Genomic DNA, 21,852 nt, shown 5'->3' on the forward strand with positions numbered 1-21,852 from the left:
TTGAAACGCGGTAGACCGATAGGATCAAAAGACACTGTTCCTCGAAAACGAAGGGGAAAGAATCAGAAATCTGCTCCAGAAGAGCCTGGTGTTATGATTGCCCCCAAAGAGCTTATTGCCCCTGAAGAGGCACAAACCCATGAAAAGATCACCAACCCTAGGAATACTGAGAATCCCATTACATATTGTAATGAGATTTGGGATTGGAATGAAATCATCATTGATGATGCTTTTGTATTCTCAGTTGCTCATAAAATTATGAATGATGATTGTGAGCCGCAATCTATTATTGAATGCCGTCAAAGGCAAGATTGGTCTAAATGGGAGGAAGCAATTAAGGCTGAATTAGCTTCCCTAGCCAAATGAGAGGTTTTTGGACTCATAACTCGTATCCCCGATAATATAAAGCCCGTTGGATATAAATGGGTATTTGTCCAGAAACGAAATGAGAAAAACGAGGTTGTCAGGTATAAAGCCCGACTCGTTGCCCAAGGATTCTCCCAAAGACCTGTGATTGATTATGATGAGACTTATTCACCTGTGATGGATCTGATTACATTTCGTTTTCTCATTAGCCTGGTACCATCTGAAAGATTGGAAATGCGTCTTATGGACGTTGTGACGGCATATCTATATGGCTTATTAGACTTGGATATTTATATGAAAATTCCCGAGGGATTCAAAATGTCTAATCCATGCACTTCCCGTAACTTATTCTCAATAAAATTGCAAAGATCTTTGTACAGGTTAAAGCAATCCGGTCGCATGTGGTATCAACACCTAAGTGAGAACCTAATTAAGGAAAGGTACAAGAATGATCCTATCTGCCCATGCGTGTTTATTAAGAAATCAGAAACCGGATTTGCTATTGTAGCAGTTTATGTCGACGATATAAATTTAATTGGAACTCCAGAAGAGTTAGCTAAAACTGCTGAGTATTTGAAAAGGGAATTTGAAGTTAAAGATTTGGGTAAAACCAAACTTTGTCTTGGTCTAGAGCTTGGGCATAAAGCAAATGGAATAATCGTCCATCAATCAGCATACATTGAAAGATTACTTAAACGCTTCAACATGGACAAGGTTCACCCATTGAGCACCCCAATGGCTGTAAGGTCTCTAGATCCCCAAAAGGATCCGTTTCGTCCTAGAGAATCTGATGAAGAGATACTTTGGTCATGAAGTACCATATCTCAATGCAATTGGGGCTTTGATGTACTTGGCACAATGTACGAGACCAGATATCGCTTTTGCGGTAAATTTATTGGCACGTTTTAGTTCTGAGCCAACTCGAAGACACTGGAATGGAGTTAAACATATTTTTCGTTATCTCCGAGGAACCATAGATCTGGGATTATATTATTCCAAGGATTCCACTACCTCTGGTTTAGTTGGATATACCGATGCTGGATATAGATCTGATCCACATAAAGCTCGCTCTCAAACCGGTTATTTATTTTGTTATAACGGCACCGCCATTTCTTGGCGTTCTACGAAGCAATCGCTAGTAGCTACATCTTCCAACCACTCTGAGATTATTGCTTTATATGAAGCTGGAGGAGAGTGTGTTTGGTTAAGATCCGTTATAACATATATTCACAATTTTTGTTGTTTAACACCGGTTACAAATTCTCCCACTATAATTTATGAAGATAATGCTGCTTGTGTTGCATAAGTTAGGGGAGGACATATCAAAGGTGATAGGACCAAGCATATCTCGCCGAAATTTTTCTATACTCACGAACTCCAAGAAAGTCGACAAATTGATGTTAAGCAGATTCAATCCATAAATAATCTTGCAGATTTTTTTACCAAATCATTGCCAACGTCAACTTTTGAGAAATTAGTATATGGCATTGGTATGCGGCGAGTTCATAAGATGCAAGATTGACTAGCCCAGCAGCGGCTATACAGCTCAAATTGAGGGGGAGATATTATGAACTATGCATTGCACTCTTTTTCTTTCTGTCTGGTTTTTTCCCACAGGGTTTTTCCAGCTTAAAGTTTTAACGAGGCAATTAACGCATCTACAAAAGGGAGAGATCTTAAAATTTGTGCTGTGTACTCTTTTTCCATTTTGTCCTGTTTTTGTCCCACTGGGTTTTTCCGGCTTGAGGTTTTTAATGAGGCAGTATCATTCAATGCACATTCATAATATAATGAATACAATGAATATTCAAGGGGGAGTGTTATGAAATACATGAATGAATATTCATTATATTCAATGTACCTATTATGGTACATTTGTAACCTACATACATGAATGTATATTCAATGTACCTATTATGGTACATTTATAACCTACATTCTACGTATAATCTCCAATGAATGTTCATCTCCCTATTCAAAGTTAGAGTAGGACAGATCAAAAAAAAAAAATTCTCCTAACGCTTCGTTGTCAAAATTTCGATTTTATTATCATCATTTTTCAAAACTATTGGTGAGGCTCGTGGTCCAAGATTTCCACCTTGACCTTGACAATAGAGGGAAATTCCCCCCCCCCCCCCCCCCATGATTCAATCTCTCTTTTTTTTATTTTAATCTTTTGCACCAAAGACCCTAATCATTTCCAATAGAATTGGAGCAACGAATTCCAAATATATTATTTTTTAACTTCACTTATAGATGTTCTTATAAGTTTGAATGCTTGAAAACTCGGCTATGCTTCACCTTTGGTAACATTCTCGTGTCACAGTGATCTTCTCGTCCCGTCACGAATAAAAATAATCAATCAAGAGACAAGGGATCACTGGAGAAATGCCCGGGGACGGTGTCTTCTCGTGATTTTGAATCTTAACGAGCTCGGCCGACCTGTTGAGTTGAAAATTGGAGCAATGTGTACGCAGGATCGTGTCTACTCGGAATCGTGGCTACTCTTATGCGCGGTCATCATGGGTTTAGCTAAAAGAATGGGCCGTATTCAATACATTGACATTAATGATATGTACATTCTTGTTTTCTTATAAATAGGAGTTTAGTTTTGGTCATTGTGGAAGAAATGAGAACATAATGAAAAGAGAAAATATATATCTTTGTTGTTTATCTGTATTCTTTATTTAATCTCTATTCTCTCTATTATATACTTGCAACGCAATATTTTACAACATAATGCACATTTTAAAAGGTTTTAAGTTGATGGCCTGCGAGAAGCGCTTTTTCTTTTTTAAAAAATAAAAAAAAATTAAATAGAAACATAATAAGGTACTCCGGCGGCATGGGTGATCAGGATCTTGCCATGAGACCGACCAGAGGACCGGATGGCATGGGGTGCTCGTGGACCGAGCGCACGAGGAGGCGGCGCGGGTGAAAAGGGCTGCTTTCTTTGTGCATGAGAGCTTCAGTTGGGGGGAGGCGACAAACAAATAGGAAAAACTACACATTGAATAGGACTAGTTGCTGAGAGAACACTTGAAATTATGAGCCGGGTCTTGATCCAAGGGCCACGTCGGACTTGTTCTCCAACTCGGTCTGCATCGGCGAGAAGGCGATCAACCACGAAGACTGCTTTGTCCTCAAGCTTGAAGCTGAGCCGTCCATGCTGAGGGCCAGGAGCAGCAGCAACGTCGAGATAATCTGGCACACGCTGTGGGGCTACTTCAGCCAGAGGACCGGCCTCTTGGTCCAGTTGGAAGACTCTCACCTCTTAAGGATCAAGTCGTTGAGCTCCGAGAGTGTCTTTTGGGAGATGACCATGGAGTCTCCAATCCAGGACTACCGGACCATTGACAGTATAAACATCGCTCACGCCTCGGTGTCCTTGTTTAGGTTCGGTGAGAACTCGGAGAGCCATTCCAGGATGCGGATGGAAGAGGTCCGGGCCATCGAGGAGGTGGACTTCAACATCAAGGGGTTGTTGATGGACTGTTTCTTGCCTCCGGCTGATCTGAAGAAGGAGGAGGACGCGTGCATGGTCGTGCCGAGCTATGCCCAAGTCCCGTTCAATGTTTGGTCGAGCTCTATGAAGATGAGCGCTTCGAAAGTCGTCGCTTTGGACATAATCGAACGAGTCATACAATATCGAAGGAGATGAAAAGCTGTAAATTGAACTTCGTTCAATCCTCCAACATCTTTTTGTAAATACACGGACGATCGTCGTCCGTTGCCTCGAGCGCAGAGCAGAGTTATATAGGTCAAAAAATTCCAAGTTAAAAGCAGAGTTATATGGGTCAAAAAATTCCAAGTTAAAAGCGATGAAATGGTGTATACCACGATTTTCATCCCATTTGATTGTTTTCTCTGAATTCATTCTATAGAAATAGATACTCTCTGACGCCCGCGTCCTATAAAATGTTGGGCAGATAAGCCTTTGTACGTAAAAGGGATTCCTGCGACTGAGTTGATAATATATATATATATATATATATGATTGGGCCTTTTCCTTGACACTATTGTTTGAATTTGTGACAGTACATGCATTTCTTCGTTCGCCAGAAAAGATAGAATACATTTCTTCAACCTCAACCCAATAGCAATTTGCTTGCATTACAGATATACAAACAAGACCCTTGAAATGGTTTTGCTGCTATTGTGGTTTCTGCCGCCGTCTCCGGCTAACGCTGCATTGCGCGCTCCTTTGGTGGTTCAGGCTTTCTTGGCGTCCTGTAGAATCGAGATGAGCTGTTCCACTGTTTGCAAGACGAAACTAGCATCTGGAAGATGGAAACCAGCGAAATATTCATCCTCGGAAAATTCCACTCTTTTCAATGTGCTCTTGTAGCTTTCGGTTGCTGATCTTGGGTGACCCCTTGCGACGGATATCTGCAATGGCAGAGAAGATGGAAGGAATTTTTCTGAGCAACGAGGCACAAAGTACGCGCTCATACTTTACCCAAAATCTATGGGAAATCCGATTGACCCTCTCTTGCTACGACAAAACTCGATTAACACCGAACTTTCAAAAAATGCAATGGGCTACAGAACTACATTGAAGTACAAGGGGTTTCAATCGGATTTCACTCAAATACAAGAGGTGTCCGCAAAATTCTAACCAGAATATTCAGCAGAAGTAGCACACAGGGATTAGAGTAATTCAATTGTCAATTTGTCATAAACCAGGACTTAAAGAGTATTGACACAACTTTTTATTAATCTACACAGCAAGAAGTAATGTCCTGTCCGATATTTCAAGACAACACTCACAACTCAGAAGGCTTACAGTAAATCTCGGATGTAGGCATATCCAAAGGTAATATTCTTATTTTCTATTCAAACTGTGGGACTGAATCAAACATCAGCTAATGGCAGAAAATTTTGTGTGTGTGTGTGTGTGTGTGTGTGTGTGAGAGAGAGAGAGAGAGAGAGAGAGAGAGACATAATGTTTTTCTCCCAAATCAAGGAGCCAAAACTTCCAGTGCGGCGAAAAAGTTCCGTCGATTTTAACATTTATGTTTGTCCAACCAGTGTGGTGAAACTCGACTCTATCCAACCCACATGCCAATCCACTGCCAATGGCTTTGACATATGCTTCCTTCAAGCACCAATATCTGTAGAAGTCACGAGCCAAATATTACCAGTAAGGAAGCTGATCGAAAATCCTGATGCTACGCCAAATGCAATGCAAATGAATATCACTACACATCCACAGGGAAACTGTTAATCTAGAGATCACCATAGATATTTCATTTGTTCTATTTCCTGGGTCTTTCCCTGAGTCATATCTGGCAAGTTCCTTCTTGAAGTTTGTTATCCAAATAGGTTGACTTAAGTTGGATAGGGTCATCATTGTAACAATGAACACAGTTCTCTAATAGCTAAACTCCCACCCAACTTATCATGTTATGGGAGCAAGAGACTCCACGTTCCCTTCCTCGCATCCTCCTCTTTATGAGTAGCTATTTGAACTGCACATATCTTCGGTGAACTGCCTTGCGCATGAAGGGAAGTTCGACAGATATATGAGTTCCACAATGTTCCACGATAACTTCAGTCTTTTAGGTATTTGTGATGTCATGCAGTTTATCAACCATAATAAAGGCCGACAACTTAAAAAAATTGAAGTCCAAATGCTGAGGTCTATAAATAGTCTACTTATAAATAATCTGAAACTTCCGAAAAATGTGAACCTAAAAAAGATGCCATCTTCCTTCTGATTATGCAATCAATGATTCACTAACTCAAAGATGAAAGGACAAGGTTTCTTTTAAGGGTGAGAGGCCTTAATTACATAGAGAGACAAAAGTGTTCACCTAGACCATGCCAAAAACCACTGCAAGCAGTGCTATGGAATAGAGTACATGAAGGATACACGCACAGCAACAGATGCAGAGGTAAAGAAGCCAAGAGCAGAAGAAAGGGTATCCTCTAAATACTGCCAATCTCCATTGTCACCACACACTATCCATTTACAGCCAATCCTCCTTAAAGTGCTACTATGAAAAAGTAACTGGATGATTCGTCCATACAAATCTTACCTGGTATTGGCTATGAGAACAGATAGTAACCTTCATGGTCCATAATTTGAAGTTAAAAGAAGAGCAAAGCAAGTGACTACTCACTTTTCGATCAGTTGTTCCACACCAAATTAGCACACAAACTGATAATGATCGGACAACCAGTTGACATCTTCCGCTCGCTGTAAAAATATTAGCAACAAATCCTAGATCTCCGTTAGGGCACAGATATATTCATTCTCGCTAGACACAATTGGTTGTAAACATTATGTCCTACGTAAGTGCTATCAACTGCATCTGCAAGGACATTATTCAAAGATACAATCAATACTGTGTATCCTTACTGAAAGGGGAAGGGAAAGCCGTAATAGTGTTTTACTGTTCTTATTTGTCAATAATAAGTTGCACAGAGCATCATCCATGTCAATCCCATTTTATATTGTCTGAATTGTCTAATAGAGGCACAAGAAGAGCACAAGGCACGATTTTGAGCGATAAATGTCAAAAAATTACGAGTATACACCTTTGAACCACAGATGAAGAGGGCGATTGAATGAATTATCCTGATTATTATAGGTAGAGGACAACACTACCTGTAAAATTCAACCAAAATTTGTTCTTCATTGCCAGCACCTATTATAAATTCCCACTCCAATCTTGAGAAATATGATGAGAAGTTTTGAATGAATTCAGTAACCGTTTCTTTCCACGGAATAGTGCAAGAAACAATATCCAACCCCACAAGGCATAGTGGTTCTGATGCTATTGCCACATAATCACCATGATGGGAGACATTAAAATTGAAATTGGGAAACTCCGAGACATCTTTATCACATTCCTTGAGAAGAAAAGGCAAAAGGGAAACAGCAGAGCATGTTAACATTTTGGAAGGTCACTGAAAAGATCACTGGAAAAACATAACGCTTCACACAGGATAGGCAGTTATAGAAAACATCAAACCAAAAGGGAGCTCATGGCAAGAGAAAATCGACTACCCACGATACATTTACCTAGATAAATGCATCTCCCAAATAATCATCGGCTTTCAGCATGCTCATGATTGCATTACAACGAATCCCAACATATTAAGGCATCTATAATTCCAAATCCAGTTTTGTTTTCCACATATGCAACTCTCACATAGCTAAATTCTGAAAAGCAGATGTCCATCGCTTGCTTAGCTATAGACAAGTTTCTCTAATCGACCTTTGCTCTAAGTTGTTAGAAGCACCCACATAAAAAACAGCTTGCGTGCTAGTCCTCTCACATTAATCTATTATTCATGGTAAGCAAATAATCTGCAAGAGAGTAGAACAATAGCGATGCAACTACACAAGCACACAATGCACATCTCGAAATGTTGAAATTTACGCCAGATGAATGAATATAATTCCAACCATCCAAAGACATCCCCTTTCAACCGTGTTTTTGAGGAAAACTCCCCATTTGACCATGTTTTAGAAGCAACTAATGGATGAATATGAAAGATTGAAAAGCATAGACTCTTACCAATATCCACAGGCCAAAAACAAGTTAAGAGTTCAACAAGCTTTGTCCCAGAAGGCACAACTAAGAAAACATGCATAGAAAAGAGCCCCCTGTAGAAATAAGTTCAACCAAGCCCAGAAAGAAAAGTCATCCTCAATCCTCACCTGTTTCGACCAAAAAAGTCCTCACCTGTTGAAGTAGCATTTCAACCAAAAATTTTCTTATCTTCTCCTTTTGATCTTAAAAAACAAGTTAATAGATAGGTCTTACCCATTACCACTACAACTAATTGAATACTCATGACTCGACATAGAGGGAGGACATGAGAGAAGCTCACAATTATATTTTTCTCTATCTTTGTCATAAACTATTTCCAGAATAGACGCGGATATGTGTTTTCTTTCGTATATCGTGTCGACAACATTGTACAAGCTTGCCGCGCTTACGAAATTTGACAAAACAAAGCGAATCCTCGGCCTTTGACAAATGTCGGTTTTGCGCGGAAATCACCCTCCCAGTTAAGTTTGCCCACACGTGAACCGAACGATCAAAATTACTGAAACCCAAGATCAGAACCACACAAAATAACCGAAGAAAGGAAAACTGAAGTACAGTCAGGAACAACTGCAATCATACCAGATACGGTTTGCCTTCCAAGGTGCGTTTGATGCTAATTTGCTAGTATGGGATTCCCAGCACTTGATGCAACAGAGCATACTGAAGCAACCGACTGACCAATGCCCTCTTCCTATCCTCGCTTTTAACGAATCTACCCACGTAAAGAAAAAAGATCGAAAAGCCATTTTGATGTTCTCTTTCGGTTCTGCATCACTCTCCTCTTGGACCCAATTGACCACAGCAACCAAAGATGAAGAATACCAACACGAGAGAGCTCGAAAGAACCTGAGGATTGAGGAGCGTTGAGAAGGAGGGAAGAGAGAGAGGGCCGAAGAGAAGTCTTGGGAAGATGGGCACCACTTTGATGTGTTCACCAACCATCTGCGAACTCCCTCCTCCATTGATGGACCTTCACTTTCTGGATAGTGGATACTCGTCTGCTGTCATTACATTGATTTCTACGGTAGATTTTAGCCTGTTAATTAGTTATTGTATTACATTTGATTCTTAATTTGGAGTTCAATTCTTTTATTGATATCTTAATATTCTTATTAGACAGTTTTGTTAGGATTAATATAGCAAAGAATCCTAAACTATCATCATCTACACCAAAATTCCAAACTTTTTTTATATCCTAAGATCAATAATCTATATCCACTGACATACCAATAGCAAAACTTTTTTTTTATTACCAAAATCCCTGAATTATACCCACTAAGTAGAGGCGGTAAAATGGATCTAAAAATCCATTTTTAGCTTATATTGAGTAGGTCAGGTCACTGATATGTTACCTAAAATTTTCAAACAGGTTCAAATGGGTGCGAAAAATAAATGTCTAAATTCATATGTATTCTAATGGGTTATCGATTTTAAACTTAATACGAGCAAGGACGTGACATGCCTCGATTTAATAGAACCATTCACCTAAATCATATGCGAAAAATAAATGTCTAAATTCGTATGTATTATCATAGGTATATCATTTTGGGATTTTTTATGATTAAAAAATTAATTTGGGATATATTTGTCACAAGTGTACTAATATGAGATTTTTCGTGGTATTAACACTATCTGAAAAGTGCATTAACTAATATATAGATAATCGTACTTATATTAATTTAAATATTATTCCTAATCGTTGACATAGATTAAATTTTTTAGCTTTTGTATTTCGTGTTTTCTTAACTACATTTAGCTACATTTGCAGGTTAATAAATAAAAATAACGGGAATATAACTCTAAATGAGGTTCTAGTTTTTCCAATTATAGTGATCATAAACACGCATATAGGATCAATCAGACCAAATAACAAAAATGTTATGAAAAAAATTGGCATATCTTTTATCGATTCATGAATGGATTAAAATAAAAAGACATTCTAAAATACGAGTAATAACGTAATTTCATCCCTCAACCTAAAAGAGATGCCTTTTTTCCTTCTGATTTGATTTCGCTATCAAAAGTTGCGGGGATAGATTGAATAAATCAAAAGTTCAATGATTAAATCGAACATTTAGGAATAGTTCGATGATTACATTGATCATATTAAAAGTTCAAAGACGACATAGATTATATTAGGAAAACTTTCGATCATAGATTATACATGAATTTTCCAGAACCATTAGGAAAACTTTCACTCCTATTGAATGAGCTTGGCATAGGAAAATTACATAAAAAGAGACTCTAGTGCATCCAATGATGGTGCATAAATAATCAAACCCATCTTTGACGTGAAATAATCATCAATCAAGCACAAAAACCATTCTATCGACTAAGAGAACCGCATGTCATTCCTTTGATGTAATTTACCCAATTCATGTACATCCTCTGAAGCAAAATTCATGTAATGTTAATAACTGATGAAAAGCCGTTCTCGATAATCTATTGACAAAACAAGATTCCCAGATTTCATGCATCAAGCCTCAGGTGGGCAAATATGGAGCTCATCCATTGAAAACCTCATCTTCCTACCATATCGAACTACCAAAACTATTAACCTTGGATGGCACAGCAAAAGACTGGCCCGCATCTGGTCAGCAATTTCTCTCTCATGCCAACTTTTTCTTTCCCTCCTCCAAGCGCGTATGCTTGGTCTTTTTATTTGGCTCAAATAAACCCAGGTATGAGGAACCAGTGTCTCCTTGACAGATTCTCTGGAATTCACCTGTCTCCGGTAGTTGAGAGCCACCGTTGACGAGGCCGGTCTTAATCCAGGCAGTATTGTTCAAGTCTAGGGCCACAGACATCAGGTCTAGGGTTGAGTAGGAGGGAGGTTCCTCATAGTCAACAAAGTCGGGCCCTAACAACGAACTTTCAGAATGGAAACCAGTAGGAGAAGCACAGCAACCATAGCCACAATGCGAAGGAATCTTAGGATCGCCATGAGCGTCATCAAGAAAATTGTGGACCCCATGCTCTGTTTTAAAGGCCAACATCGAAGGTCCTAGAGCATGGATTTCCTTCGAAAATCCTGAGCCAACTGAGGAGCTTTTTTCTGGTTTGTATATCCTAAATGCACTAAACCGTGGCTGCGGACGAGAAACTGTGTACTGCGTTGTTTCAGCAACAGAAAGACCATCCCTTCTTTGTGCTTCCATTTCATTCTGTTTCGGTCCATTCTCGACAGTAATCTCTCTTCCATCTCTGGCCCTGTTTGATTGACTATCCCCTGCAGATAGGGTCTCCTCGGAAGATGCATTTGTTTCCACAGGCCAGCTATCCTCCATCATATCTGTAGGTCTGGTTTTGGACCTCCCAAGCCCTATGCCCTTGCGCCTTAATGTAGAATTCCAATGATTCTTGATTGCATTATCTGTTCTACCGGGCAGGAGCTTTGCTATAGCTGCCCATTTGTTTCCATGCATAGCATGGGCTTTAATTATGATAAGGTCCTCCTCATCTGCAGGAAGAGTAAACAACCATCTTTTAAATTGTTGATAAAATGTAAGAAGGCAAGACAATTCTAAGTTGGACTTTCAATAAAGACATCAATCATCCCATAGATTCAGCTCAGCAGCAGCTTCAGCAATATTTTCATTGTTTTGAGTAGTGAAGTGGCATAGAAGAAAGCCACTTGTTTCGAAATTACAGAAAACGGGCTTCCCATTGAAGCAACTTTGAGAAAGAAATTAGTCACCCAATGAATTATGCCACCAGCAGCTTCACCAATTTTATCAACACTCTAGATAGAAGTAACAAGCCTGTAGTGCTGCAATTACCGGATCTTGACCTAGCCCTCAAGCCTTAAAACAAAATTAGCATTGCAAAAACAAGTCACATTAGCACCAGGCAAAAGCTACAGATGTCAAACGGTTCCCCCAAATGCAGGTCAGATCTCACCCTTCTTGGCACGTTTGATATCAAATTTGCAAAAAATTCAAAAGAGTGACTTGAGGGTCATAAAAGCTAATTGCCACTTGGCAATAGAAAAATTAAATCCAAGTGAAGCAAGTATAAAGATGACACGAAGTGTATGAGTGGTAGTACTTAAAAGATGTGAAGCAGTGAGAGGCAAAAAGCAGTTGAATCAAATTCAAGGAACAGATAAGAGATTCAAGATCATAAAAGATGAGATGGGGTTAGATAGCAACGGGCAAGCTCCAAAACAAACAAACAAAATAGCTCAGGATATGATCATATTCAAGGGTTCCGAGTCAACAGAAAAGTACAGAACAGCCAAACTAAGTTACATAGGACAACTTCAGGATAACATGATCTTTCTACACCACTCTCTCTGGAGTAGACTAGGTCCTGTGGACATTTATATACTCAACACTCCTGCGTTTTAAAGGTACACGGGAGTCTTCCGGACATATATCTTCGCAGTCGAATTAAAAATCATAGGAATCAGCTCATCGTAACTAGACTAGAACAAAATCATGGAATCATTTGTCTCCTTTTGAAGTGCTGTATGGAGAAGATGATGTTCTATGGGCTACAGCACAATCATGGTAATTCATATCAGCGGCCGACCTTTTGGGGAGGGAAAAACCAAGTAACAGCCATCAAGTGCCTAACTAAACAAAAGCCATTGTAGCTTATACTCCTACAAGAATTATCAAAGTTTCCTCCCTTGCATTGCACATTATACAGAATCCTCGGCATGCACAGACACGCAGGAGCATGTGTGCCAGAATATGGCAGATGGCAGTAACTGTAAAATCATTTGATTTTAATTCTCGTGCAAAGTTTTCAGTGCTAGCTCTGTCAACTCTACAATCACAGTGTACATTCAGTCAATTTTCTTATAGCTCCACAGAAAAGCTTGAAGTTCCCTGTCTTCAGAGATAATACACGACAATCCTTGGCATGCATACGGCACGCACACACACACCCAAGCACATGCGCGGGCAGTCACACGCCCATGCCGACGGTCACGCAACTGCATACAATTGCATGAATTTCTCTCTCGTGGAAGATATTGGGTGCTAGCTTAGATTACTCCACAATCTCACGAATCGATTACCTAACTTCCAAGTTTCGTTTCGGAACAAACAGCAACGGCATTTCTCAAAGAGCTTCCAATCCAGCCACAAATCCCACGCGCACGGGCAATATGCGTCAATGATCAATCAACACCGATCAAAACAATTCAACATCTTCAACTCTTCGAATCGTGTACATGGACCAAGCATTAACGAAAACCTCGCCGTTCACCACCAAGCACCAGCGCATAAACCGTTCGAACTCGGCTCAAAGGAGTGCGATGAAAAGGAAGAAGAAGAAGAAGAAGTCATTACCAGTGAACGGCTTGCGCTTGACGCCAGGATCGAGCTGATTACACCATCGGAGCCGACACGACTTGCCCGAGCGCCCGGGAATGCCGCGCGCGATCAAGCTCCAATTCCTCGCTCCGAACTTAGCCACGAGCTCAGTCAGCACCGCGTCCTCCTCCGGCGACCACGGCCCCCTCACTCTGCTACCGGCCCCTCCGCCGACCCCGCCGCCCCCGCCGCCGCCGCCGCCGCCGCCGCCGCAGCCGGCGACCGGCATTCCTCCATCTGCCGCCGCGAGTGGCAGAGGGGCCTCCTCCTCCTCCCCCTCCACCTCCAACTTCAAGTTGACGTCGGCGTCCATGGCGCTCGCGCGGTCTTCTTCGCCGGCGCTCGATTCGGCACCGCCGATTGGCTTCATCGCCGCTTGGGTTTCTCTCCAGGAACGAGAATTTCAGCCTTCTTTTTTTTTTTTTTTTGCCTTTTTAAATTTTTTCCTTCTTCTGCGCTTCGAAATTGATTTTTTTTTTCTTAAATTTTTTTTTTAGCTTCGGTGCTTTTAAAGTGAGAGAGAGTGTACCTGCCAAAACTAACTGCGAAAATGGGAGTCACGCTTGGGGGTCACGTTTTCCATTCTTCCGCTTCCCGCGACCCGGTTCGCTTGCGAAATGACTCTCGTGTCCCTGCTTAACAATTTCTTTTCAAAAAAAAAAAAGAGCAGATTTTTTTTTTTCGTTTTTTTATATGGGCAACTAAATATTTTATAGAAGGCTTTAGAAACATGAAACCTTACCTTCGCCCCTTTTTTTTCTAAAGAAAAAGGAAGTTTATCCATCTTTAATGTATCGGACATGTCGAAGCTAGAGATGAAACCATAATCTAGATTTGCAACTTTTTGCTGGAAAATCGATTTAGACGACAGCACACACCGGTCAAGGCGTCCGGGCTTTGTGTCCGAATTGACCCTCCGATGCTTAACTTAGCACTGTATGAGCTTAAGATCGACTAGGGGGTGTATTCTTAGAGAGAAAAGACAGGAGAGAGAGAATACTCGAGTGCTCGAATTACTGTTAATATGGTACTGATGATGGGTCGTTGAATAGTATTAGATAGGTGGCCGTCTGTGGATGACAAGCTATGAAAGGGTATAAAAAATGACGTCCATAACATTTTATGGATCAATGCATGTCCCGCCTTTTAAGTAGCTGTAGCGCCAATATATGCTCCATCAACTTCTCCGTTTAATTATTATGTCGCTCTATCTGTTCTCTCTCGGTGTCATTGTTACATCGTATGACAATCTTATAAAATCCTTTTATGAATTTAAACTATTTTAAAGGGCGAGATGAGGAGTGGTCTCTCATGAAATACACCGTTTTAATCTTCACTCAACTTTTCTAAATTTTTTAGACGAAAAAAAAAAACAAAAAAAGGCTTCTCGAGATTCCACTCTCTTCTAAACCTCCAAATATTTTTTGGGCTCATTTCCCTTATTGTTTTAGTATTTTTAGTGATTATTCAGACATAAGCAGGAAAATATTACAAGAATTTCCATTTGCCGGTACAGTTAAAACATGCGCGCGTCGGAGTTCTATGCTCAGGGATGGCAAGAATGTAAATATCGTGGAAGCGCGAGGGGGGCAGATGCAAAAAAATTGCCCCCGAAAGTTGTGCCTTTCCACAAGCAAAGACGACCATGGAAAAACTGCCGCGGCGTTTGAACGCTCGAGAGGGTAACGGATCGTCGTCGCCCAGAAAAATTACTTATTTGCCCTTGGGCCTCAATGTGGGCCTTTGACTGGCCCAGCCGGGCATCGTCTTTCGCGTTGATTGGGCCCGAAAGAGCCCGTTCATCGAAAGGTTTTGTATTGAGGCCCGTCGAACAAATTCACACTAATCCCTCGACTTGCGTTTAGATTAAGAACTAATTAGTGCCTAAACAGAGAAAAAACGAGAGAGAGACAGAGAGACAGAATATAAAGTCTCTATTCCCGTCAAGCTCCGGCGAGAATGCAACGGAGAAGGCGATCTGGTTCGAATCCTCGACAGATCTCGAAGTAACAAAACGCATTTGATTTCTGCGTTTTGTTACAAGAATAGATTGGTGGAGTTTTCCTATTGTTTTAGTCTCGAATTATACCGGCGGTATGCCACAATCCGGATGTAAGAATATTTGCTTCGTTCCACGGACCATTGACCCGACGAGATATTTCTGTGAAAACTAGATTGGGCGTGCTGAATTTTTCACGTTACTAATGCTCCAATGACGCGAGTGAGAAAACTGACGAGAGTATGCAGAGCCGTGATGCCAACTCGGAAAGACTAATTTAGATTTTTGAAATCGTGATTTTGTATGCGTATGTCACTTATAGGATGAACTTGTCGCATGCCTATACTTCCAGTTTGGCAAAAAGTACCGGTTGTCTTGACTGTTACATCCATTGATGAATCTTACATATTACAAAATGCACATATCCGGTATTTCAGAGAAAAAAAGAGAAGAAAGAACACCGATATGAAGTGCACAAGAAAACCAACGAGAGCATGCAGAGCACCAACTCGAAAAGACTAGTGTGGACTGTTGAAATCATGACTTCTTATGTATACGTAACTTAGAGGACGGGCTTTCAGATGCCTATACTTCCATTTTTGGCAAGGAGTACTAATTGTCTTGATAGATACATCCATTCGATTCATCTTACATACTGCAGAATGCGTCTATCATAATCTTCCGTGATATTAAGTGACGCTCGTCTCATTCTGTCGCATTGGTAAATGTATGTGATCTCTAGCCTCATCAAGCATTCTAAGTATCGACTTGCGAGTTGGTTTATGTATAAACACATTGATTATTTATTGTCTGTTTCTCTTTCTTACAAGACATGGACACTATTGAGACCACACACTGTCAAGCATTGCACATCCCACTGGAAACATAAACATTTTTAGCTCTGTCATTTGTGTTTGCGCTCGAAAACAAGAAAAATAAGATCAAGCTCGACTTGAAAGTGGATGAATTGGTCTTACTTTAGGGTTAATACCATGAAAAACTCCAAACTAGTTTATCTATGACAGTTTTACTCTAAACTAATTTTTTGACCACTAAAAATCCCAAACTGGTATACCTGTGATAAATTTACCTTCAGTTTGTTTCCGTTAAATTTTATTGTCAAATTGCTTTGTTAAATGACACTCGGCAGTTGACTGATGTGCCAGTTTTATGTTTTATCCTCCTTTTGTCATAGGTGTACCAATTTGTAATTTTTTGTGATATTAATCCAATTTAACGGAAACTAACGGAGGGTAAATTTGTCACAAATGTATCAGTTTAGAGTTTTTAGTGGTCAAAATATTAGTTTGGGGTAAATTTGTCACATGTATATCGGTTTAGAATTTTTCGTGATCAAGAAATTAGTTTGTTATGATAGATGTACTAATTTGGAGTTTTTTGTGGTATTAATCCCTTACTTTATTAGGATATAATCGAAAACATTGACCAAACATGTTTCTCGTTGCCTTTCACATCATGATGAGGTGGGAATATCCACTGAAATTGGTGAAAATAGATCATTTCAAAATCTTGACCCCGTTGCCAATAATTTCCTGACTAATACGAAATATCCCGGCTCCGAATCAAAGAAAGCGTTCTAGCCATAGATGATAACGATTATGATGTTATTTTACCAAATCTAAGAGAGAGAGAGCTTGCACAATCAGTTGCAAAGGACAACATTGGATCATATCCAAAGTCTAGTTTTAGTAGGAAAATTGTTCAAAAAGTCCTAAATCTATTTGCGATTTTGCCAATTCAGTCATAAATATTTTAATTTTGCCAATTGAGTTTTAAAAATTTTTCACGTTTGACCAATTGAATCTATCCTGCCAATTTTGGCCATAAATCACAGACGTGGACGCCGACCGTCCGACGTGGACATCGACCGTCCTACGTGGCACGGTCAGTGTTAACGTATACAATTTTTATTAATATCTTAATATGTTTACGAATTATTTATTTATTCATTCTTTTCTTTTTCCTTTTTATTTTCTTTCTTTGTTTTCCTCTCTTCTCCCTCTAGCTAGTCCTTGGGCCTCAGTGATCGGCTACAAGCCCGGTCAACCTCGGGCGAAGCTCGTCCCCGCTGGTTTCTAGCTAGGGTGAGCCTCGCCCACCCTTAGCGAGGCTCGACCCTTCTCATATTTGGTGAGGGCGAGCCTCATCCAGCCACTAGCGAGTTTGAGCCTCGCCCAGTGACGCCGAGGTTGAGCCTTACCAAGGGCAGGCGAGATCGACCTCGTCTCTGGCCAGTCGTTGGACCTTGGCCACTGGCTAGAGGAAGAAGATAAGAAGAAAAAGAAAAAGAAAAAGAAAAAGAAGGAAAAATTAAATAACAAATTCTAAAAAAAATATTATTAAAAATTGTTAGCGTTAGCGCGGAAGGGTGATGTGATAAAAGAAGTAGCCATTTGACCATTTACAAATACTGCACGCTATCACTTCTTCTATATCCATGTCCCACATGCGGTGTGAATCTTTACTAGTCAGTGTGCCAAAGGGTTGCTGCTCATGTCTATCCTCGACCGTGACATTTCAGCTCGCCGGATCCGGGCATTATAAGTCCATAGAAATTCTTAAGTGAGTTTAAAAACTCAGGAATGCAATCTCAACAAATTTTCAAATAATAAAATTCATTTGTTTTCCCTGCTTATTATTTGTTTATGTGATTCGAAATTTTGGGACCATAACCTACTACGTTAATCCTGAAATTTATCTGACCTATGTTAAGATTTCCATATGGTTTTCACAAAGCACAGTATCAAAGATCACTGCCAGTCAAATTTTTGCTGGGACATTAGTAATGTTGTTTGTTAGTGGCATAAATGATGCATTTGAACCATCGAATATGAGAGGTTAACATGAGTCCTCCCGCAAGACTTGAACTAGCCTACTCGCATTAATGAAGCACATAGCAAATGGGACTGCTTTGTTCTTTCGATAATTTTCTTTCTCACATTCGAGTTTTGCTAGCACAACAGTTTTTGGGTTACTGTTGAAATAATAACATATTTTGAGCCACGAATTCTTGAAAGAGTGGACCCCACAATATTTTTTAATTATTTATTATTTATTTTTTGTGGCCCAAAACAAACTGTTATCGTCACGGTGGATTAAGGTCTGTTATACAAGCATTTCTGTTTTTAAAATAAATATACATATCTTTTGAAAGGTTTTTAAGGATTTTCATATTTTTTCTATTTCTTTTTCACCTATGAGAGAGGAATGTGTGGTTTGATACTTAAATATTCAATCAATATTTGAACTCGGTATCTCTTGCCAATTGTTCTAAAAGTTTAAGCTGTTGGAAAAATGTGTAGTTTAATATTTAAATATTTTCAAACTTGAATTCAAACTCAAGTTGACATCTTTAATACACCTTGAGTTTGAGGGGCAAATTAGAGATTAGATATTTCCTAGAGATATTTAGGATATTTTCTTTGATATTTAGGGATTTCTCTAAGATAATTTCCTTTGTTATAGATGTTTTGATAATTTTGTTGATTATCTGTATCTCTCAATATTGCACGTGCACCCATGTTGCACGTATATCTTCATTTGATTGTGCATTTCTCGTGTTTCTTGTGATGTTTAAAAAAAATTATATTGCAAAAGCACTTTAATACAATAAAAATCTCGTTGACAATTTTTATAAATTTTTTTAAAAAATTGAGGCTCCGTTTATTTCACAAAAAATGTTTTCCAGGAAATGATTTTCGAGGAAAATGATAATTTTTTCTAGTGTGTGGCTGAAACTTGAAAAATGAACTAAAAATTATTTTCTACAGTTTATTATGGAAAATTTGATTTGATTTTCCACCGTGTACTTCTTTTAATAATTTTTTTAAAAATAATTTTTAAGTTTTTTTTATTATTTGTTTTTTCTTTTCTTTATTTTTGTTTTTCATCTACGTTCCTTATTTTAATGTGCTAGTGCCTGCATGCCCAGCCCCCTAATTAGAGAGAAAGTTTTTCTTCCCTCTTCTTAAGAAAAACCCCTGAATTTAACGTCCCAAAGTTTAGACGAAGTAGTTTAAGGACTTATTAGAGTCCAAACTAGAAGCTTTAATTAATGGTTGGAATTAACGACAAAAAAAATAGAACCTTAAATTATTTTTGGTGACACATCCCATTTTCGATGAGTGATTTTTAATATATTTATTATGCATTTGTTTATTGCAAAGAAAATTATATGGGCTCTTTTCCAAATTGGGCTACTTTTATTTAGGCCTAATTCTTTAAAGAAAAAATCCTCGAGTTTAGGTCCAAATCTCAATCCTGCCCCAAACTTTTTTCATCTCACAAAGAACCATCAACTTTCATTTTATTTCCAAATCTATCCCGTGTCCAAAAATTGTCACTAGCCTCTTCACAATTATCCACATCAGGTGGCTGTTGCTATTTCATACGAAGGCAAGGGTATCGAAGAAGAGACGCAAGACGTAGCTTCCGATAATGAACCTCCAATTGGCCCTAATATCGACAGTTTCAAGGAAACTAGTTGCAGCTTTTGTACGCGGGGGCCAAATTTGGGATCGCGAGAGTTTGTGATTTTCTTTTTAGACTTATAAAAAATCCGGGGCGAAATTGTGATGTGACATAAAGTAGGGGTGCTCTTTATTGAGTGAAGCCCTCTCATTCAGGGTATTATCTTTATCCTATGCATCAAGTCAAAGAAGAAGCACCTAATGTTACCAAATAACTCAAACTTTGTAGGCACGTAGTCATGTGCAAACTGCAACTAAAAATACAGAAGACAAAACCCCCTTCGACTGCGTAACGCCTAGTAAGAAGTCGTCGACCGTGGTTAATTAAAGGATTAGGTCCACATTGACACACCCTGTAGAACGCGAGTAGGCGCGTGTGTAAGCCTGACTTTTTTTTTTTTCAATTAAACTTTGAAATTAATCGTGTTTAACGCAATCTCCCGATTATAGGAAAAGTCAGGTTTTCATAAGGAACTCCTCATAAAAAGTCTCTCTCTCGATAAGCGTTTCGAGGTCGCCCTCCTGAAAAATGGTAGCTTGGTTTTCTCCTCCTCCTTCTCTAACCTCACGTCATAGTAAAAAATGCTATCTTTTTCAAGAAAATATTCAATTTTCAATGAAGAAATTATGCATATCGCGAACATAGTTACTATTCGAAAAGCTGCGAAACATCGATTAGGAGAAATGAACTTTGCGCCATCTCAAGACCCTCGTATTGAGGAATATGTCTTTGCTAAAAAAATTGCAAATGGATTTGGTATATATCTCATGATTCTCTGAAATTTCATATTTTCGCTCAAGCGAAATCTAATTTGTACAAGCACACAGCTAGTGAAATTGATATCCAATATTATTATTAATTCTTATTATATGTAGCTTAAGCCACACCTTTTTATGTAAACTGAACATGTCCTCCACCACACAAGTATTCATTGAAACATAAAACATAGCTGCCTTTTATTGAATAGGGAAAATATCACAAAAAACCCCAAATTATATCACTTGTGATAAATTTACCATAAACCTTTTTTCGTGATATGAAAAATTCCAAACTATGCCACTTGTGATAAATTTAGCCTGAACTTTTTTTTGTAATACGAAAAATCTCAAACTATGCCACCTATGACACATTTATCCCATAATACTTGTCGCGACCGAACTCCCGAGCTCCCTTTTTTATCGAACATGCAAAAAGAAGGGGGGCTCGCCTGGTACGTGCTAAGTCTAGGTTCGGGACTTAACTCGGGCTCTCCCAAGCTCATATCATATCGCAACTTAGGGTTTAAGTTTTTAACATGCAAGTGGTTTATATCGAGGAGTCGCCACTAATCAATTTGGGGTGGGTCGATTAGAAACCCAAATAAGGTGATGGGAGAATCACCCTATTCCTACGAACCAGAAATTCACTGAATTCGGGGACTTGGTTACACTAGTTAGTTAACTAATGCCCTTTCGGTACCTTTTTATCCTGTTCATTTCATGAAAACATTTGTCAGGCAATTTGGATTGGTTTTAGGACATTTCTCCTAACATGTGAGGTGATCAAGCGAGTGCATAATAAAAAACGATCAGCAGTCAGGAACACAACAATTCATACAGCCTAAGGTTCTAACCTTAACTAAGTCAGATGACATTCAAAACACAAATCATGCGATTGTATTAAAAACATGCATAATAATACAGCGATAATAAAAATAACATGCAAAATATTACCGCGCAATCTCAGGCTTGTCTAATTTAAACAAGACAAAAATATGCATAATAATACTACAATAAATTAAACATTTAGAATATATCACACAAAAAAATAAAAATAAATTTTTTTTTTGAAAATTTCTTTAAAAAAAAATAAATACGGAAGAAAAAGAAGAAAAAAAATTAATTTTTTTTAATTTTTTTAATTTTTAATTTTTTTTAAAAAAATATATAAAATAAAATAATATAAATATAATATAATAATAACCGGGTCGGGTCGGTCAGGTCCGACTCGGGTCAACGGATTCGACCCGGGCGTTGACCCGGGTCGGATCTGCTGATCCGGGTCGGTCGGAACCGACCCGGGTCAATGGATCCGACCCGGGCGTTGACTCGGGTCGGATCTGCTGATC

The 21,852-nt window shown here is 39.1% G+C and overlaps 2 protein-coding genes and 1 pseudogene across 2 annotated transcripts; 1 reads left to right on the plus strand and 2 right to left on the minus strand.

The window, feature by feature from the left end:
• Positions 1 to 3,532: 3,532 nt before the first annotated feature.
• On the plus strand, positions 3,533 to 4,027 carry LOC115671043 (uncharacterized). The gene has a single exon (XM_030592499.1). The coding sequence runs from the start codon at positions 3,533 to 3,535 to the stop codon at positions 4,025 to 4,027; it is 495 nt and encodes a 164-aa protein (XP_030448359.1).
• A 327-nt stretch (positions 4,028 to 4,354) lies between these two features.
• Positions 4,355 to 8,968, minus strand: LOC115670687 (uncharacterized; annotated as a pseudogene).
• A 1,296-nt stretch (positions 8,969 to 10,264) lies between these two features.
• LOC115671049 (transcription factor MYB1-like) lies at positions 10,265 to 13,691 on the minus strand. The gene is made up of 2 exons (XM_056312861.1): positions 13,232 to 13,691; positions 10,265 to 11,391 (listed from the first exon to the last, which is right to left on the minus strand). Exons 1-2 carry the CDS (start codon positions 13,623 to 13,625, stop codon positions 10,541 to 10,543), a joined length of 1,245 nt encoding a protein of 414 aa, XP_056168836.1. The 5' UTR covers positions 13,626 to 13,691; the 3' UTR covers positions 10,265 to 10,540.
• Between the last annotated feature and the right edge of the window lie 8,161 nt (positions 13,692 to 21,852).

Source organism: Syzygium oleosum, unplaced genomic scaffold (assembly GCF_021117445.2).
Source record: "Syzygium oleosum isolate NSW1041296 unplaced genomic scaffold, Sole_v2.1 Sole_v2.07, whole genome shotgun sequence".
In the NCBI taxonomy this organism is placed as follows: Eukaryota; Viridiplantae; Streptophyta; class Magnoliopsida; order Myrtales; family Myrtaceae; genus Syzygium; species Syzygium oleosum.